Source organism: Clinocottus analis, unplaced genomic scaffold (genome assembly GCF_023055335.1).
Source record: "Clinocottus analis isolate CAN_PGR_092001 unplaced genomic scaffold, fCliAna1.0.p SCAF_15, whole genome shotgun sequence".
In the NCBI taxonomy this organism is placed as follows: domain Eukaryota; kingdom Metazoa; phylum Chordata; class Actinopteri; order Perciformes; family Cottidae; genus Clinocottus; species Clinocottus analis.
In genome coordinates, this window is record NW_027175876.1 from 17,887,944 (window position 1) to 17,903,055 (window position 15,112).

The 15,112-nt window shown below is 43.2% G+C and overlaps 3 protein-coding genes across 3 annotated transcripts; all 3 read left to right on the plus strand.

The window, feature by feature from the left end:
• The first annotated feature begins 533 nt into the window (after positions 1 to 533).
• Positions 534 to 1,520, plus strand: LOC137785484 (trace amine-associated receptor 1-like). The gene has a single exon (XM_068576760.1). The coding sequence runs from the start codon at positions 534 to 536 to the stop codon at positions 1,518 to 1,520; it is 987 nt and encodes a 328-aa protein (XP_068432861.1).
• A 6,149-nt stretch (positions 1,521 to 7,669) lies between these two features.
• On the plus strand, positions 7,670 to 8,656 carry LOC137785485 (trace amine-associated receptor 1-like). Its single transcript, XM_068576762.1, has one exon. It carries the CDS (start codon positions 7,670 to 7,672, stop codon positions 8,654 to 8,656), a length of 987 nt encoding a protein of 328 aa, XP_068432863.1.
• Positions 8,657 to 14,039: 5,383 nt separating this feature from the next.
• Positions 14,040 to 15,026, plus strand: LOC137785483 (trace amine-associated receptor 1-like). The gene has a single exon (XM_068576759.1). The coding sequence runs from the start codon at positions 14,040 to 14,042 to the stop codon at positions 15,024 to 15,026; it is 987 nt and encodes a 328-aa protein (XP_068432860.1).
• Positions 15,027 to 15,112: the final 86 nt, after the last annotated feature.

Genomic DNA, 15,112 nt, shown 5'->3' on the forward strand with positions numbered 1-15,112 from the left:
GCAACAAATTAAATAAATCTTGTGTTTATAACTAACAACACAAAGGTCATCATTTCATTTCATAATTTAGTGGAAAAAAACCTTTTTGTTTTATTTTGTTGAAATAAAGATTCCAGACAAAGTCAAAAAGCCTTGATGCAATAAACACATTTGTTCTTTACGACCGTAAACGGGTCCGTGCTGACCCAAACACAAGAGGAAGGATATACAAACAGAATGTAGTGCATTCCATCTGATTGGCCCAGAGACTGTTGTATTCATTATGGTAATTAGGTGGGGACTGACTATTTTAACATCACATCTAAAGGTTCTGTACAGTAGCACAGAGATACACACCCACGCTGAGGTATCATCTACGTGAGTGGAATGGTATGACACTTTATAAACTACAAATGTTTTGTTAACGTCTTTGTTAAAGAAAATGTATGTTGTTGTGGTTACTCATATTAAAGTAAATATTAAGTATTTGAAAACTCTTCTCAGTGTATAGGGTTGATATTGGACATTTTTATTTCAGGAATCTATGTAGAAGCATGGAACCAGAAACAACTGTCAACAGGACGGACACGGTTAACGACATACATCCCTGCTACGAATTAGATAATACAACTTACTTATTCACCAGCAACCCTTCCATAATATGTGTTCTATTACATGTTTTCCTCAGCGCATTGTCTGTTGTCACAATATGTGGAAACCTTCTCGTAATAATCTCTGTCTCTTACTTCAAACAGCTCCACACTCCTACTAACTACCTCATTCTCTCTCTGGCTGTGGTGGACCTGCTTGTTGGGATCATTGTCTTTCCTTTCAGCATGGCTTACACTGTGACCTCCTGTTGGTATCACGAGAGTTTGTTTTGTAAAGTACGAGGAAGCTTTGACGTTACACTGAGCACAGCTTCCATTTTGCATTTATGCTGTATTGCTATTGACAGATACTACGCAGTATGTCAGCCTCTCGCTTATAAAAGAAAAGTGAACGATCGTGTCATTGGGATTATGATCCTGATGAGCTGGGCACTTGCTGCTCTGATTGGGATCAGCATTATAATTGCAGGTTTTAATCAAGGAAAATGTGAAGAAAGTTGCTTAATTGATGCTCTAATATCAACCACTCTGGCGTGTATTTTTTCCTTTTATATCCCAGTCATTATAATGCTCAGCATCTACCTGAAAATATTTCTTGTTGCACAGAGACAGGCAATCAGCATCCAGACCACAAAGTCTGGAGCCACTGTGAGTAAGATGGAGAGAAAGGCCACCAAAACTCTGGCTATTGTTTTGGGAGTGTTTCTCTTGTGCTGGACTCCGTACTTTCTTTGTATTATCTTTCAACCTTTAACGTACGATGTTACACCGATTGCTGTGATTGAAACACTAAACTGGCTGACACTGTCAAATTCAATGCTCAATCCATTTATTTATGCTTTCTTTTACAGCTGGTTCAGATTAGCTTTTAGAATGATTATTTCTGGAAAACTATTTCGGGGGGATTTTACTAACTCAAAACTTCTTTGACTCGTCTTTTTGCATGTTTAAATGTCATTTTAGTTCGGTGAAAAATATAAAACATTATATTTTACAATTTTAATAGAGCCTTCACGGTTCTGTACACAAAGGTATTCTGCAATCTGATTAGTCGAAAATGCTTTTGTAATGCAATTTGTTTCACCAGCCTAAAGTATGTTTAATAGATCATATTTTATATTAATTTGTTTTAACTGGAAGTCCCTGCCTCAAAGTGAAAACTTACATACAGTCTGACAGTGAATCACGCCATAAACGTCATGTCTGTAGAATAGTTGTTTCATTACTTTAAAACCCAAAAAGTCAGAAAAAAGAAAGAAACTCTCTGCATCAAAGGAAGCACTTTGATAATTATTAAGTAGATTAACATCATCGATTCTCTCCCAGTCACAATGTAATTTATTGCAATGGCAAAGACATGCTGGGCTTCCAAGCCAACCAGTAAAAAGAAGTTGCTTCTGCCAGTTAGTTCCGATGAAGTCATTCTCCCTAATAATTAGCCATTTGCTTTGGTTTGTTTCACGGGGATTTTCCCGATCACTGGGCCTTTAAAAAGGATTGTTTTTCGGGATAAGGGCTGTTGTAACGATGGGGCTTCTGCTCCAATGCAACAGACTGGATTAATGTTTTAAAGTCACCACGGGTCTTTGGAATAATGTGCACTTCATGTTATGTGGAGTTATATTTTCCTTTCCTGCTAACTGTTTTCACAACACCTGCAAACCTTCCTGTGGTAATCATTATTTACTTCTAACGGCTCCCACAGACTACCTGATTCTCTCTTTAGCTGACCTGATCATCTTTGATATAATTATAAGCACATCTACCATTCTGAACTTCTGCTGTATTTGTATTGACAGATATTATGCAGTGTAAAATCCTCTGATGATTTGCATTGACTATAAAAACAATAAAGATTAACATCTACTCTGTCTTGCTTATTCCAGTACACACGATGTAAGGGAACTGTCATTGGTTGGTTCTATTGTACCACACAAGTGTCTAAAGCCAACTCATAAGTACACTCTGTTCTGTCGAATTGTGAAGTTATTGCTGATGAAATAACAGTAAATGAATCAAAATCATTGAAAACAAGCAGCAATCTATTAAATCAAATAAATGAAATTATCTGCACATTTGGGTAATCTAGTCTGTATGCAGCACAGGGACGTTTTACCATTCATAACAGTATTGATGAAGCTTTATATATATATATATATATATATATATATATATATATATATATATATATATATATATATATATATATTTGTTTCTACTATTCAGACCTAGTTAGGATATCCGATTATTCATTTGTTTAATCAAATGCTTTATAATAGACTATGTGATACATATCACTTAAAAAAATAGAGATTATACAAATGAAAGCATTTGTTTTATTCAATTTGTAACACCCTGTTTATTCTTACTTAAGATTGTAACAATTCTCCAATCGCACTTCACTCAAGGGAGAAAAGCACTACGCTAACTGAAGGACAAGGGCGGATCAGCTGGTTATGAAGTGTGATATGTTGAATAAAGACAAAAAAAACACATGACCCAGAAATCAGTTTTAATGACTGTTATTGAGGCTAACTAACTAACAAAACAAACAAAGGATTAACAACAAGCAACAACGCCTCCCCAAAACCCAACTTAATCCCCAGTCCCCGACAGTCGTGCAGTTAAGTGGCGTCTCCCCGTGGAGACTTCTGTCACGTAAAGAAAAAAGTCTGTTAAGTTCCACGACGGGCGGAAACGGGGCGCGACTCCGCGTTTCCTTACCCCGCGCTACCTTAGTCTTTTGGGCTCAATGTCCTGGTCTGCGGCGCGTGGTAAATCGCGTGGCGGTCGCCGTTCAGGGCCCTTTGCAGCTGACAGCTCGAGTCGTCGCACTTTGCGTCAGTGTCACGTCACCCCAAAGCAAAAACCCTCTCGAGACACGTCCTTCCGGTCCCCTTATATACTCCCGCACAGCTGGAAAACCAAAATAAATACTCATAACAAAAAATGATCCTATTGATCTGTCTATTTTAGGCCCCCGATAAAACACGTTACAGCACTCATTTAAAAGGAAATAAATAAACAGAAGTTCCATGTCCTTACGTGCTGTCTTTAAAGGAGACACCAGTGATCTTTACACCCTCCCCCTCTCATATAGCCAGCGGCTTATCGGGGCCATAATAAGGTTTCATGTCGACCACATTTACACTGTCCACCTTCATTTTACCAGTCAGCCATTGTACATGGTAATTTACAGGACCTAAGTTTTTCTCTACCCTGACCATCGGGGTGCAAATTTGGCAGAGAATTTGTCTGAGGCTTTAGACAGCGGGTGCGACCTAACCCAGACCAGATCACCCACCCCAAAGTGTACATCTCTGCGGCGTGCATTATAGTACCTGGTTTGTCTGGCCTTGGCCACACAAACATGTCTTTCAACCTCCTTCAACATTTGTGTGTGTGTGTGTGTGTAACGTGTTGTATGTGGGTGTGTTGGGTGCAGGGGTCTGATGCACAAGACGCTCCAGTGGGCCCTTGACGTTGCGGCCCAGAGCCAACACTGCAGGGGTCACGCCAGTGGTCTCATGCACCGCTGTGTTGATAGCCAACCGGAACTCCGGCAACCACTGATCCCAGTCTTGATGGTGGTCCCCGACAAAGGAGGCAATCATGGCCTTCAGCGTCCTGTTGACCCTCTCTGTCAGGTTGGTCTGTGGATGATACGCCGTAGTGAGCTTTTGCGCTACGCCCCTGGTTGCACACAGGGTGGATATGAGATGGCTGGTAAATTGGGGTCCACGATCAGAGACCAGGTACGCTGGTACCCCCCAGCGGGTGAAAATGTCATTCTTCAGGATCTGACAGACCTTTGGAGGTTTGGCATCTTTGAGAGCAAATAGCTCTACCCACTTCGTATAGTAGTCCACCACCACCATCAAAACTAAATTTCGGGCCTTGCTGAGTGGGAAGGGCCCCATGAAGTCCACACCCATCATCTCCCCCGGTTCTTTAACCTCAGCCGTCTGGAGCTGACCAGCTGCCTTGGCGTTAGAGCCTTTGCATTGCTGGCAAGTGATACAGGCTTGCACATGCCCCCAAACATCTTTGCGGACTGTCGGCCACCACGCCACCTCGAGGATCTTTTAGGAGTGTCTTCGTCCTTCCTAAATGCCCACCAAAGGGGCTATCATGGAAGTAAGTAAGAAAACCTGGCACCAGTACCGCCGGAACAACGAATTTGTAGTTGAATCCTTCGTACTTACTTGGAAGGTACACCGCGATACAACACTCCTTGTTGTAGTTGATGATGAATGCGGCCTGGTGTGGGCTGACAAACGGTCTGACTGAGCTCCTGGCACACAGCGTCAGTCTGCTGAGCCTCTTCAAGGTCCTGTAGGGGACTGGGTAGGTCAGACCAGCGAGTTTTGGCGACAGCCACACACAGACTGCCTTCTTGTGGTGGAGGTAGTGCACGGGATAGCGCATCCGGAACGACATTGCAGCAACCCTTCTTGTAATGGACCCGGAATGAGAACGCCTGCAGGCGCAGAGTCCATCTGGTGACTCGTGATGTAGCCTTGGGACAGTTGAATGCCCAGGCCAGAGCGCTGTGGTCTGTAAATACATCAAATGTTTCCCCTTCTAGGAAATGACGCCACTTCTCCACCGCCCACACAACCGCCAGGCACTCCTGCTCCGAGGTGGAATACCTTAATTCGGTCCCCTGGAGAGCCCTTGATGCAAAGGCAATGACTCTCATCTCCCTTGATGGTCTGCATCAGAACAGCTCCATGCCCCACACCACTAGCGTCACAATGCACTTGGAAAGGAAGGTGGGGCCTTGGCTGAGCCAGCACTGGTGATGCCTGCAACCGATCCCTAAGCTGTTCAAAGGCGGCTTGACAGTGTGTGGTCCACTCCCACGATACCCCTTTTTTCTTGAGGTTGTTGAGTGGGGCCACAATGTCAGCCAGCCTGGGATTGAACTTGTGGTACCAGCCCACTAGACCATTGAATCTTTGGAGACTTTCAGGTCCGTGGAAGCTGGGTAGGCTGCGATGGCATCAACCTTTGAGGAGTCGACTTCCACTCCTTTACCGGAGACTACATGCCCAAGAAAGGTGAGTTGAGTCTGGAGAAGGTGGCATTTCTTCACATAGAGGGTCAGGTGAGCCTGGTGGAGTTTCTGGAACACTGCATGGAGGTCCCGCAGGTGCCGCTCCTGGGACTAAGAAAAGACGATTATATTGTCTATGTACACAAAGCAGATCTTGCCTTTCAACTCCCCGAGGACTATTTCCATCAACCTCTGAAAGGTGGCGCCTGCATTCCTTAAACTGAATGGCATGACCTTGAACTGGAATAGGCCGAGATGGGTGATCATAGCGGTCTTCTGCTTGCTCTCCACATCCATCGCCACCTGCCAGTATCCACTCCGGAGGTCGAGGGAACTAAAGTACTGAGCCCACTGCAAGGACTCCAGAATTTTATGCACCTCAGATCAACTAGTCAAACGACCGGACAAGACCCTTTTTTTTTTCACAGAGACCGGAAAGGGAGCCACTCGAGCCTGGTTTCACAACCACCTTCGCCAGATCCCAGCAAGATCCGGAATACCCCCCGAATCATACTCGGGCCATTCCTTCTGCATTGGCGCTGCCTCCACCGCTTCGAGTCAGGGAATCCCTGACCACGTTATCAAACTGCTTGGCCGCTGGTCTTCATCGACGTACCTTACATACATCCGCTCAAACCTGAGCGACATCAAAAACTCTCACCAGAATCTGTCCACATAGGCTGTCTTTTTAGGGACTCTGAACCACAGAGATGCCAAGAGACGGCCCCAACTCACTCAACTTCCCTGACGCCTAACGGCCACACACCTCAACCGGTGCAACAAACCCCCCCTCTTCCTGCTGGTCTGTAGCATTATTCATGCTTCAGGAAACTCAAGTCAAGAACTGAAAAACGCTACAGTGGTTGACAGGCATGGCATCTGGATCTGATTAATGGGAGGGTACTTACAATTTTTTGTTGTACAGTCACATCGTAATAGAGATTAGACTGACACTTTTATTTCTTCTAAATTCAGCTGAGGGCGCAGCAGGTGCTACTTACGTGACAGGGTAAAAACTTGAGTCATGGTTGCACATTTATGAAATTACACTGCCGAAGTGTATGCTGGGTAAAGATTGCCCAGTTAAAGTGATATTTGTCACACAGGACACTCTCTGCGACAGAGTTTGACAGGACGACCCAGCATGCAGTTCGGTGGTGTAATTTTAGAAATGTGAAACCTTAACTGAAGTTCTTATCGCTGACAGCTAAGTAGCTCCGCCCCCTTCATCCTGGACTATAGTAAGTAGTAAGTAAATCTTTCTGCCTGATGATGGATATGATAACGCACTGTTGGTTTATAGTATGTCTGCCAGGCCTGCTCATAGTGTCGGGCCTGGAGCTTTCTTCCTAACTTATTGTTAGAAAATGTATACATTTTATTAATATTATAAAATAAGAACACCCAACGGGCTGTAGTTTGCCAAGCCTTGTTTTAGAGTGTCTAGTCGTCTGATAAGTCACAGAAATGACACAAAATGAAAAGCAACCAATCAAATAAATCTTGTGTTTATAACTAACAACACAAAGGTCATCATTTCATTTCATAATTTAGTGGAAAAAAAACTTTTTGTTTTATTTTGTTGAAATAAAGATTCCAGACAAAGTCAAAAAGCCTTGATGCAATAAACACATTTGTTCTTTAAGCCCGTAAACGGGTCGGTGCTGACCCAAACACAAGAGGAAGGATATACAAACAGAATGTAGTGCATTCCATCTGATTGGCCCAGAGACTGTTGTATTCATTATGGTAATTAGGTGGGGATTGACTATTTTAACATCACATCTAAAGGTTCTGTACAGTAGCACAGAGATACACACCCACGCTGAGGTATCATCTACGTGAGTGGAATGGTATGACACTTTATAAACTACAAATGTTTTGTTAACGTCTTTGTTTTTGAAGAAAATGTATGTTGTTGTGGTTACTCATATTAAAGTAAATATTAAGTATTTGAAAACTCTTCTCAGTGTATAGGGTTGATATTGGACATTTTTATTTCAGGAATCTATGTAGAAGCATGGAACCAGAAGCGACTGTCAACAGGACGGACACGGTTAACGACATACATCCCTGCTACGAATTAGATAATACAACTTACTTATTCACCAGCAACCCTTCCATAATATGTGTTCTATTACATGTTTTCCTCAGCGCATTGTCTGTTGTCACAATATGTGGAAACCTTCTCGTAATAATCTCTGTCTCTTACTTCAAACAGCTCCACACTCCTACTAACTACCTCATTCTCTCTCTGGCTGTGGTGGACCTGCTTGTTGGGATCATTGTCTTTCCTTTCAGCATGGCTTACACTGTGACCTCCTGTTGGTATCACGAGAGTTTGTTTTGTAAAGTACGAATAAGCTTTGACGTTACACTATGCACAGCTTCCATTTTGCATTTATGCTGTATTGCTATTGACAGATACTACGCAGTATGTCAGCCTCTCGCTTATAAAAGAAAAGTGAACGATCGTGTCATTGGGATTATGATCCTGATGAGCTGGGCACTTGCTGCTCTGATTGGGATCAGCATTATAATTGCAGGTTTTAATCAAGGAAAATGTGAAGAAAATTGCTTAATTGATGCTCTAATATCAACCACTCTGGCGTGTATTTTTTCCTTTTATATCCCAGTCATTATAATGCTCAGCATCTACCTGAAAATATTTCTTGTTGCACAGAGACAGGCAATCAGCATCCAGACCACAAAGTCTGGAGCCACTGTGAGTAAGATGGAGAGAAAGGCCACCAAAACTCTGGCTATTGTTTTGGGAGTGTTTCTCTTGTGCTGGACTCCGTACTTTCTTTGTATTTTCATTCAACCTTTAACAGACGATGTTACACCGATTGCTGTGATTGAAACACTAAACTGGCTGACACTGTCAAATTCAATGCTCAATCCATTTATTTATGCTTTCTTTTACAGCTGGTTCAGATTAGCTTTTAGAATGATTATTTCTGGAAAACTATTTCGGGGGGATTTTACTAACTCAAAACTTCTTTGACTCGTCTTTTTGCATGTTTAAATGTCATTTTAGTTCGGTGAAAAACATAAAACAATATGTTTAGCATTGTAATATAGCCTTCACGGTTCTGTACACAAAGGTATTCTGCATTTAAAAATAATAATGTTATACTTAATACTTTAACGCTAGTAAAATGAGTAAATAATAACACATGCAGGTAATAGATGTGATTAGTCTAAAATGCTTTTGTAAAGCAATTTGTTTCACCAGCCTAAAGTATGTTTAATAGATCATATTTTATATTAATATGTTTTAACTGGAAGTTCCTGCCTCAAAGTGAAAACTTGCATACAGTCTGACAGTGAATCACGCCATAAACGTCATGTCTGTAGAATAGTTGTTTCATTACTTTAAAACCCCAAAAGTCAGAAAAAAGAAAGTAACTCTCTATGCATCAAAGGAAGCACTTTGATAATTATTAAGTAGATTAACATCATCGATTCTCTCCCATTCACAATGTAATTTATTGCAATGGCAAAGACATGCTGGGCTTCCAAGCCAACCAGTAAAAAGAAGTTGCTTCTGCCAGTTAGTTCCGATGAAGTCATTCTCCCTAATAATTAGCCATTTGCTTTGTTTTGTTTCACGGGGATTTTCCCGATCACTGGGCCTTTAAAAAGGATTGTTTTTCGGGATAAGGGCTGTCGTAACGATGGGGCTTCTGCTCCAATGCAACAGACTGGATTAATGTTTTAAAGTCATGGGTCTTTGGAATAATGTGCACTTCATGTTATGTGGAGTTATATTTTCCTTTCCTGCTAACTGTTGTCACAACACCTGCAAACCTTCCTGTGGTAATCATTATTTACTTCTAACGGCTCCCACAGACTACCTGATTCTCTCTTTAGCTGACCTGATCATCTTTGATATAATTATAAGCACATCTACCATTCTGAACTTCTGCTGTATTTGTATTGACAGATATTATGCAGTGTAAAATCCTCTGATGATTTGCATTGACTATAGAAACAATAAAGATTAACATCTACTCTGTCTTGCTTATTCCAGTACACACGATGTAAGGGAACTGTCATTGGTTGGTCCTACTGTACCACACAGGTGTCTAAAGCCAACTCAAAAGTACACGTGGCTAGCACAGAAGTCCAACAACAGAACACCATTCGGGTTGAGATCGGACAAGCCGTTCCTCCCAATCACCCCCCACCAGGTTTCTCTGTTATTACCCACGTGACCGTTGAAGTCTCCCAGGAGAACTATGGAGTCGGCAGGAGGCGCCCTCTCCAGGACCCCTCCAACCGACTCCAACAAGGCCGGATACTCCAAGCTGCTGTTCGGTGCATAAGCACAAACAACAATCAGAGCCTTACTCCCCGCAACCCGAAGGCGCAGGGAGGCGACCCTCTCGCTCACTGGAAAAAACTCCAACATAGCGGCGCTCAGCCGGGGGCTCGTGAGTATCCCCACTCCCGCCCGGCGCCTCTCACTCTGGACAACTCCTGAAAAGGACAAAGTCCAACCCTTCTCCAGGAGCTTGGTTCCAGAGCCCTTGCTGTGCGTGGAGGTGAGCCCAACTATATCTAGCTGGTACCGCTCCACCTCCTGCACCAGCTCCGGCTCTTTCCCCGCTAGCGAGGTGACGTTCTACATCCCTAGAGCTAGTCTATGCTGCCGGCGATCGGCTCGCCCAGGTCTTCTGCCTGGTCTGCCGCCCCGTCTGCAATGCACCCCGACCCCGATGATCCTCTCCGCGGGTGGTGAGTCCACGGAGTGAATGAAGACGTGTAGTGATAAAAGCACTTTGAGTGGTCGGAAGACAAGAAAAGCGCAATGGGAGTACAAGACAATTTACATAGCAACTTGTTCAGTAAACGTTTTGTTAATGAACGGCACTTTTATGCACTTCTCCTGCTTATAGACCTAATTCTAGTTTTCCACAATCAAACTAATTCATTTTCTTTGGTTGACAATAATTTCACGTTGACCGTCAAGAAAACATTTTTTCTTGAAAAGTCTTGAGATGTTGTATAGTGTGCTCATGTGTTTGTGATGGATTGATTAGGTACTCAACATAGTGTGAAAGCAATACTCCAATCTTGTCAGTGTTTTATTCATAATTTAAAAAAAAGAAAGAATGAAAAGAAATCAACTGTTCCTTCACAACTTAAGATACCGTACACATCATTGAATAGCAACATTCATCTTGATAAGCATTTTTGGGTTGGGGGGAAGGGGGTTGGGGGTGCTGCATACCTGGTTCGTTAGCCCTTGGCCAAATGTTAAATAATCTATTAAAATAGCAACAAACAACACATTCCTTTGGGAAAAGTGCAAGGTGTTTCCTTTGCCTGTTGTGAAGCTAACACTCATTATCAAACTGCACTGCTACCAAAACTCATATTACCTCTTCACTCCAGAATAGTGCAAAAATATATTTGCTGAAACAAAGCCTGCACACTGACCTTTCAAACATGGCTTTGATCATACTTCTGTGGAAAAATATTTAGGAGTCCACTTCTCATTAAACATTCGGCACTCACTGCGAACTTTTCTTTTCTTTGGTCCAGTCATTGTTATAGAAGGACTCAATGCAGGAAGCTCCCCTGTAGCAGAAGGCGTTACAGTGGTGTCCTCCAATCTGCTTGCCATGTTCTGCTGCAGGAGAGTGCACACACAAACAGCCTAAAAGAGCTCTGAGCAATAAATGAGGTTTCCACGAAACATAGTTTGGGAACGTGGACCACGCCCCAGACGCAACTTGTTCTCCTGCGCACCCGGCTACTTAAACGCAATCAACGTCATACACCTCCTGGACGACTTCCTCGTAGTCACACCTTCCTCCTCCCCCCAGCTCTCGGCCTCCATACCCTGACCTTGCGTTCAATGAACTCGGAGTATCACTCTCCGCTGAGAAAACTGCAGGTCCCGCCATGTCCCTAGAATTCCTTGGCATCACCCTCAATTCAGTTCTGTTCCAAGACTCACCCTAGTCTCGGCCCGGCACTAATTTATCATCCGGACAACACACATCCCGGGCCACACAAAAGCCTTTGCCGACGCACTCCCGGTTTTCTTTTCAGAAATTCAGGCAATTAGCACCAGCCTCGGACCCACGGCCAATCTCGGTACCACCGTTTTTAGCCACAGTCTCCAACTAAACCCACAATTCGCACAGTTGGCCGCTGCCTCCTGAGATGCCATTCTCAACAGCATTGCCCCCACTACACTCTCCTCGTACCTTATGGGATGGAACAGTTTCAAAGCTTTCAACGCCGTCTCCAGTCTGCCATTCTCGTCACTCGACGTCCTCACCCTCACACACTTCATTACGCATGCCCATTCCATCCTGACAATAAAAGCCTCCACAACACGGGCCGGCTCAGAGTTCACCACCCCAAGCGCCGATCATCAGCCGTCAAGACACGCGACCATATCCGACATTTCAGTCTTTCCTCCCGATACCATCATCTATCTTCTCAAGCACAGCAAAAACAACCAACACAGTCCGCCCCAACCCATTCACCTCTTCCGGCTGGACTTGTTCCTCAGACCGTACGAGCCCATCCACGACGATCATAACCTCAGATCAACCAGTCAAACGACCGGACAAGACCCTCTCTTTTTTTCACAGAGACCGGAGAGGGAGCCACCCGAGCCTGGTTTCATAACCACCTTCGCCAGATCCCAGCAAGATCCGGAATACCCCCCGAATCCTACTCGGGCCATTCCTTCTGCATTGGCGCTGCCTCCACCGCTTCGAGTCAGGGAATCCCTGACCACGTTATCTAACTGCTTGGCCGCTGGTCTTCATCGACGTACCTTACATACATCGGCTCAAACCTGAGCGACATCAAAAACGCTCACAGGCACCTGTCCACATAAGCCGTCGTTTTAGGGACTCTGAACCACAGAGATGCCAAGAGACGGACCCAACCCACTCAACTTCCCTGATGCCTAACGGCCACACACCTCAACCGGAGCAACAAACCCGCCTCTTTCTCCTCATCCCTTAACCCACATCCCTCACTCCCTTCCCTCATCCCTAACCTCCCCCCATCTCTTGCCCGCCCATCCATCACCCTCTACCCTCACGCGCTTCCCCTCTTTCTTCTACCCTCGTGCCTTTCTCTTTTGACCCCTTCCCCAGCTCAAGAACCTACCGGTTCCGAATAAACCTTTCACCAATGGCAGTTACGAGTAGGGTGGTCCTTGTTAGAGTAAAAAGCATCAAGAAACATCAATGCTGGTCTGTAGCATTCCTCATGCTTCAGGAAACTCAAGTTAAGAACTGAAAAACGCTACAGCGGTTGACAGGCCTGGCACCTGGATCTGATTAATGGGAGGGTACTTACAATATTTTGTTGTACAGTCACATCGTAATAGAGATTAGTCTGACACTTTTATTTCTTCTAAAGTCAGCTGAGGGCGCAGCGGGTGCTACTTACGTGACAGGGTAAAAACTTGAGTCATGGTTGCACATTTATGAAATTACACTGCCGAAGTGCATGCTGGGTAAAGATTGCCCAGTTAACGTAATATTTTGTCACACAGGAGACTCTGCGACAGAATTTGACAGGACGACCCAGCATGCAGTTCGGTGGTGTGATTTTAGAAATGTGAAACCTTAACTGAAGTTCTTATCGCTGACAGCTAAGTAGCTCCGCCCCCTTCATCCTGGACTATAGTAAGTAGTAAGTAAATCTTTCTGCCTGATGATGGATATGATAACGCACTGTTGGTTTACAGTATGTCTGACAGGCCTGCGAAATATACTATTAATATAACAACACCCAACGGGCTGTAGTTTGCCAAGCCTTGTTTTAGAGTGTCTGGACGTCTGATTCGTCACAAAAATGACACTAAATAAAAAAGCAACCAATCAAATAAATCTTGTGTTTATAACTAACAACACAAAGGTCATCATTTCATTTCATAATTTAGTGGAAAAAAACCTTTTTGTTTTATTTTGTTGAAATAAAGATTCCAGACAAAGTCAAAAAGCTTTGATGCAATAAACACATTTGTTCCTTAAGACCTTAAACGGGTCGGTGCTGACCCAAACACAAGAGGAAGGATATACAAACAGAATGTAGTGCATTCCATCTGATTGGCCCAGAGACTGTTGTATTCATTATGGTAATTAGGTGGGGATTGACTATTTTAACATCACATCTAAAGGTTCTGTACAGTAGCACAGAGATACACACCCACGCTGAGGCATCATCTACGTGAGTGGAATGGTATGACACTTTATAAACTACAAATGTTTTGTCAACGTCTTTGTTAAAGAAAATGTATGTTGTTGTGGTTACTCATATTAAAGTAAATATTAAGTATTTGAAAACTCTTCTCAGTGTATAGGGTTGATATTGGACATTTTTATTTCAGGAATCTATGTAGAAGCATGGAACCAGAAACGACTGTCAACAGGACGGACACGGTTAACGACATACATCCCTGCTACGAATTAGATAATACAACTTACTTATTCACCAGCAACCCTTCCATAATATGTGTTCTATTACATGTTTTCCTCAGCGCATTGTCTGTTGTCACAATATGTGGAAACCTTCTCGTAATAATCTCTGTCTCTTACTTCAAACAGCTCCACACTCCTACTAACTACCTCATTCTCTCTCTGGCTGTGGTGGACCTGCTTGTTGGGATCATTGTCTTTCCTTTCAGCATGGCTTACACTGTGACCTCCTGTTTGTATCACGAGGATTTGTTTTGTAAAGTACGAATAAGCTTTGACGTTACACTATGCACAGCTTCCATTTTGCATTTATGCTGTATTGCTATTGACAGATACTACGCAGTATGTCAGCCTCTCGCTTATAAAAGAAAAGTGAACGATCGTGTCATTGGGATTATGATCCTGATGAGCTGGGCACTTGCTGCTCTGATTGGGATCAGCATTATAATTGCAGGTTTTAATCAAGGAAAATGTGAAGAAAGTTGCTTAATTGATGCTCTAATATCAACCACTCTGGCGTGTATTTTTTGCTTTTATATCCCAGTCATTATAATGCTCAGCATCTACCTGAAAATATTTCTTGTTGCACGGAGACAGGCAATCAGCATCCAGACCACAAAGTCTGGAGCCACTGTGAGTAAGATGGAGAGAAAGGCCACCAAAACTCTGGCTATTGTTTTGGGAGTGTTTCTCTTGTGCTGGACTCCGTACTTTCTTTGTATTTTCATTCAACCTTTAACGTACGATGTTACACCGATTGCTGTGATTGAAACTCTAAACTGGCTGACACTGTCAAATTCAATGCTCAATCCATTTATTTATGCTTTCTTTTACAGCTGGTTCAGATTAGCTTTTAGAATGATTATTTCTGGAAAACTATTTTGGGGGGATTTTACTAACTCAAAACTTCTTTGACTCATCTTTTTGCATGTTTAAATGTCATTTTAGTTCCGTGAAAAATATAAAACATTACATCCCACAGACTACCTGATTCTCTCTTT

What these genes read in the sequence shown, in the direction of transcription:
- LOC137785484 (XM_068576760.1), top strand. Translation starts at nt 534, where the DNA reads ATGGAACCAGAAACAACTGTCAACAGGACGGACACGGTTAACGACATA.
- LOC137785485 (XM_068576762.1), top strand. Translation starts at nt 7,670, where the DNA reads ATGGAACCAGAAGCGACTGTCAACAGGACGGACACGGTTAACGACATA.
- LOC137785483 (XM_068576759.1), top strand. Translation starts at nt 14,040, where the DNA reads ATGGAACCAGAAACGACTGTCAACAGGACGGACACGGTTAACGACATA.